The sequence below is a fragment of the Tupaia chinensis genome, unplaced genomic scaffold, assembly GCF_000334495.1.
Source record: "Tupaia chinensis unplaced genomic scaffold, TupChi_1.0 Scaffold141165_1, whole genome shotgun sequence".
NCBI lineage: Eukaryota > Metazoa > Chordata > Mammalia > Scandentia > Tupaiidae > Tupaia > Tupaia belangeri.
In genome coordinates, this window is record NW_006201028.1 from 3,533 (window position 1) to 8,451 (window position 4,919).

Consider the following 4,919-nt stretch of genomic DNA (forward strand, 5'->3'; position numbering starts at 1 on the left):
GTGGGATCCAGCTCCTTTAATCAGCCACTGGCTGGCCCCAGGTGTTTATTTTTTAAACAAATGTATTGGGTCATTGATTTTTGCTTGAGATAGTTTGAATGGAACATGAATTCTAAGTGAAATTACAAACCTACATCTAAATTGGATGTTAGATTCATGTTTTTAAATAGGTCTCCGCACTCGTAAATGCTGCTTCTTACACATATTTTGTATATACACACAAAATATATGTTCAGCAGTCCATGTTTATCCTTGTGAAGTGTCAAGCCTCCAAGTTTCCTGTGTCAAAAACAGTTCCTCATTAGTGTCATGGTGTCCCAAGTTGACTACTCAAGCAGAGTTTCCTTGGACTCCGACATTTGGGCATGGTATGGCAAACGGCTGGAGTTGATACAAATAGAATCAATTTATAGAGGGTTGTGACAACAATAAAAATGTGTGAAAAGCAAAAAGAGAAATGTCTGTACCTTTCTGTGGGACACCGAGTCTCCTGTTTTCAGCCGTATTGGAGCCAGTAACGACTGCCGGATTTGGGCCAGGTCTGAGATCCCTGCAGAGTCTCTCTGGGTCTCTACCCTGCTTGCTGAGGTGTGGAAAGTAGGAGAGCTCCCCAGGAAATCCCAGAAATCAGTGAGGCTCCTAGATGAAACTCAGTTGTCTTATCTATGAAATGAGGGCTGGAAACTGACTACACCTACAACTAGAACTGTTTTCTTCTTCTGTCTTCTTTGAAGAAAGTGAGATTATGAGTTAGTGCTTGAAACTGACTGATCTTTTCAAAAAGAAAAATCAATTAATGGTACAGCGAGGGAGGGATGAGTGACAGTTTTTAATAGGCAGCTGAGTCATGCCACAGCAGAGCTCTGTCTTAATCTGTTTTATCCTGCTGTAACAGAACACTACAGACTACGTAATATATAAAGAAATGCATCTGACTCACAGTTATGGAGGCTGGGAGGCCCAAGAGCATGGCTCCAGCATCTGGCTAGCGTCTTCATGTTATATCATCCCATGGAGGAAGATAGAAAGGAAAGCAAGTGAACAAGACAGAGAGAAAAGGGGGCAGACTTACCCTTTAATCAGGAGCGCCCTCTCAAAATAACTAACCTATTCCTGCAATAACAGCGTTCACCTCTTATAGGTCCTGCCTCCCAATACTGTTGCATCAGGATTAAGTTTCCCAACTCATGAACTTCGGTGGGCACATAACAGCTTCCAAGTTTGAACCATAGCAGTGTCCAAGATCATTCAGGACTGCAACAAGCCCTGACTGATTTCTTTTCTGGTTTTCTTTTTATGTTACAGGTTTTTTGCCACAAGCTGAGTGCACTCACAAGAGGCAGAGAGAGACAGAGAGAGGGAAAGTGATAAATTACACACACACCAGAAGAATTGCCACATCACTGTCCCTTCTCCTCCATTTCCCTTTTAGGATGTTGAGCATGCTTGCACACATACTTGGTGTGATTTTCAAGCCACCAGGTCCAGGGCTTAAACTGTGGTCAGCCATGTGGGAATCCAGTGCCTTAACCACCATACCACCTGCTGGCCCCACCCTGGTTCATTTCTAACATATGGAAATTCTGTAAGTTTCTAAAAAGAACAGAAAGCTTCTCTATATTTAAGCAGCAATTGATCACAACTAGGGAGTCAAAGGGATATTCCATCAATGCAACAATAAAATATCTCCTTTAAATACTGAGATTTCTATGTCCCACATTTATCTATTTCTTCTAGAATTCACACGACCCACACTTTATGATAGTTAAGAGTTTATTTTATAGGGAAGAGTCAAAGGTACTTATAGACATCAACATATGAGGGGAGCTCCTGCAACTCGATTCTACATTATTTGAGGTTATGAACAGCGTCTAGAGGGAGGGGGTTGAATCCTTGAACATGAGCCATTGGTGGTAAATGTGTTGCCCCTGAGGCCTCATTTCACATGGTCTTTCTGCAGGTCCTCTGTTCCAAGTCTTCTAATCTGCTCTCTAATTCTCCCTCCTGTTTGTTCCTATCTTTTACTCCTTCTTCTACCTGTCAGTCTGGTCTCTCTCTAACCTTTTCTACTTTCTCTTTTCCCCATTCTCCTGGTCCTTCACCTGGCCATCCTTTTCGCCCTGTGCCTGTGCTTGTTCCCATTTTTCTGCTTCCATCCCATTGCTCCCAACTTCCTTGTCTAGTTCCTCTACCTGTCTGTCTTTTCCATTAGCCCCATTTAATGCCTTTACTCTCTTTCTTTTGCCGACGAGAGGACACTGTTGCTCCTTTTCCTGTCCAGTACCCAAGCTGGCTTTGACAGAAACTGAACACTTGCTATGGGGTTTTATTTCATTTGAATGCCCCACCTTAAACAATACATCACTCATCTCAATACCTCCTAACATACTCTTCATTTTAGATTTATACAGGGAGAATTCCAAATCCCAGGGCCTTTTGTGCTTTATGGCTTCTATTTGTTCTTTAAAACGCCTCAGATCCTGCTTTAGAGAAGGAGAAATGTTGAAGCAAAACTTAAGCTGAAAGTTTAAGGAGTTCTCTTTTTGCAATAAGTCTAATAAAAACTGCACAGTGAGGGTCATCGCCTCGCTCTTGTTCTCCTTTTCTACCTTCAGCAGCCTTTCCACTTCCTTGCGGGATGCTTCTCCCAGCTGGCTCTGGTCCTCTTTCACCAGGTAGGACATGGCATAAAAAAATTCCTGAAAAGTAATATGGCGGAAGCTGTAGAACTTCTTGATGTCAAGACCCGCTGGGTTATCATAGCTGCTCAGGAATGCGGTGAGGCTGGGGCCATCTAGATTGTGCTTCTTGAGGTCAGCTTCTTCAAATACTAACCTCTGGCACTGGACGCCCTCCACTGCCAAGGAGCATAGACCTCTCAGAATCTTGTGCCGGGAGAGCTCAGAGCAGTCCCCACTATCATTGGGTGGCAGGAAGGTAGTGACATAGGCCATGAAGATGTCAGTGCTGTTACTGGGTGTCTCTGAGGTGGCCTTGTCTCTCTCCTTCTGCTCCTTCAGCCAGGAGCAGACCATCCAGCAGATGCTCGGGAACTGACATGCTTTGAAGAGGACATTATTTCCTTGTACAAACTCAAAAGCCTTTCTGGCTTGCTCCTTATCTGCGAAATAGGAGCTGAAATAACTCTCCCTCTCCTCCTCAGAGAAGCCTAGGATATGGATATGGAGCGGTTCTTTCAGCAAAGGCTCCAGGTTCTGCAAAGCCAGGGACCGAGTGGTGATGAGAAGGGAGCACTTGGGAAGTTTCTGTCTCCTAATTAGAAGGCGCAGCACATCCTCCATGCGGCTCGAACTTCGCTTCACCAATTGGTTTGCAAAGGGCCTTTGCAGCTCATCAAAGCCATCCAGGATGAACAAGAGCCGCTCTGCCTCCCTCTGAATCTCTGCAACGGGAGCCTGATTGTCCCCACAACACCAGCACAGGAGCTTGTCCAGTTGGTTCCACAGCAAGAGGACCACGTCTCTGCAACTCACGTGAAATACATAATCAAACCGGTCTGCATATAGGGTACCAGAGGCCCAGTCCAGCAGTATTTTTCGGGCCAAGGTGGTCTTTCCGGTGCCAGCAGCTCCCTGTAGCACCACTAAGGAAGGGTCTGGACCAAACAGAGCATCCACCATGACCGAGTCCAACTCCTCCTGTTCTGGGATGGAGCAGGCAGATGAGCCCGGGCTCCCCGAGTGGAGCTTGGCCACCAGGAGTAGCTGGCTGTAGCTGCTCCCGACGTCCCCTTCTCGTCTCTCCTCTGAGTTGAGCACATGCTCTCGGTATATAGCTCTGTAATCTGAGCCAGACAAATGAGGCGTTAGGCTATAAAGCAGGAGTATTTTTTTAAAGGCAAAGTGGACTCTTAAGCCTTGACTCTGCTCTTTGGTCTCATCTTCTATGCTCTCTGACTGTAGCTTCCTGAAGATTATGGTTCTAGCTTCATGAAGAAGGATCACCGTATATGTATATGAGTGTGTGTCTGCGTGTGTGTGTGCATATGCACATCTGTTAGCATGTGCAAGAGTATTGCATGGATACTTGTGGGTGGGAATGATTGCATCTGCATGTGCTCACAGAATGTGCTCACAGAAGCATGTGCAGTATGCAGGGAAAACATGTCAGTGTGCATCAGCAAGTATGTGTTTGTAAGAATATGTGTGTGTGTGCAAAATTCTCTGGGTGTGAGAATGTGTGAATGAGCATTTGTGCAAAATGTTCCCATGTGAAAAGGTGAGGACACGGGAGGAGAAAGGACAGGGACACTGGAAGATGGGGAAACAATAGGAGTCTGTTCTCAGTAAAGAACCCCCCAGATGCTAAAGATAACCAGATCTGAGCAGGAGCCTGACTTGGAGTCCATGGAAACCTATTTCTTTGCAGTGGAGGGAGGAGGTGGGGCATCGCAGCCACAGATAGTGTATATCACTTTTATATAAATAAATACCCACCCTTGGCCTCAGCCCTCCACCTGGCAGTTATGGAAACCTTCAGATGGAAACCATCTGGCATCCTGGGGTACTAGAGACTCCCAGGCAAGGGCAGAGTAAGAGACGGCATAAATTACAGGCCTTGGGAGGGGTGCTAGGGCCACCCTGACCTCCCCCCTCTCTTTTGCACTCACCATTGAGGCAAATGTGGCTGAGCTGGTTCACGAGTTCCAGCAGGTTCATGGCCTCCAAGACCTGGCACACCACCTTCACAGCTTCCTGGGCTCCATACTTCAAAATCAGCCGAGATGCCAGGTCCACCTGACCCAGGTTCTCCAGCTCCCCACGGGTCAGGAGCCGCTGGTTCCCAGACATGCTTCTGGCATGATCCAATAAATAGAACTTTAATGTCTTGAAACTGTTTTCATCAAGGTCATTCAAGGCCCAGAGCAATGCTTCCCGGGGGCTGCGGGCCAGGGCCAT

General features: G+C 46.4%; 1 protein-coding gene across 1 annotated transcript; it reads right to left on the reverse strand.

The window, feature by feature from the left end:
• Window positions 1-1,833: 1,833 nt before the first annotated feature.
• On the reverse strand, window positions 1,834-4,919 carry NLRP10 (NLR family pyrin domain containing 10). Its single transcript, XM_006162886.1, has 2 exons — window positions 4,631-4,919; window positions 1,834-3,805 (listed from the first exon to the last, which is right to left on the reverse strand). The coding sequence occupies exons 1-2, from the start codon at window positions 4,917-4,919 to the stop codon at window positions 2,067-2,069; spliced, it is 2,028 nt and encodes a 675-aa protein (XP_006162948.1). The 3' UTR covers window positions 1,834-2,066.

Coding starts and splice junctions, on each gene's coding strand:
- NLRP10 (XM_006162886.1), bottom strand. CDS start 4,919: ATGGCCCTGGCCCGCAGCCCCCGGGAAGCATTGCTCTGGGCCTTGAAT. Junction 3,806..4,630: donor CAGCCACATTTGCCTCAATG/GTGAGTGCAAAA, acceptor TGTCTGGCTCAG/ATTACAGAGCTATATACCGA.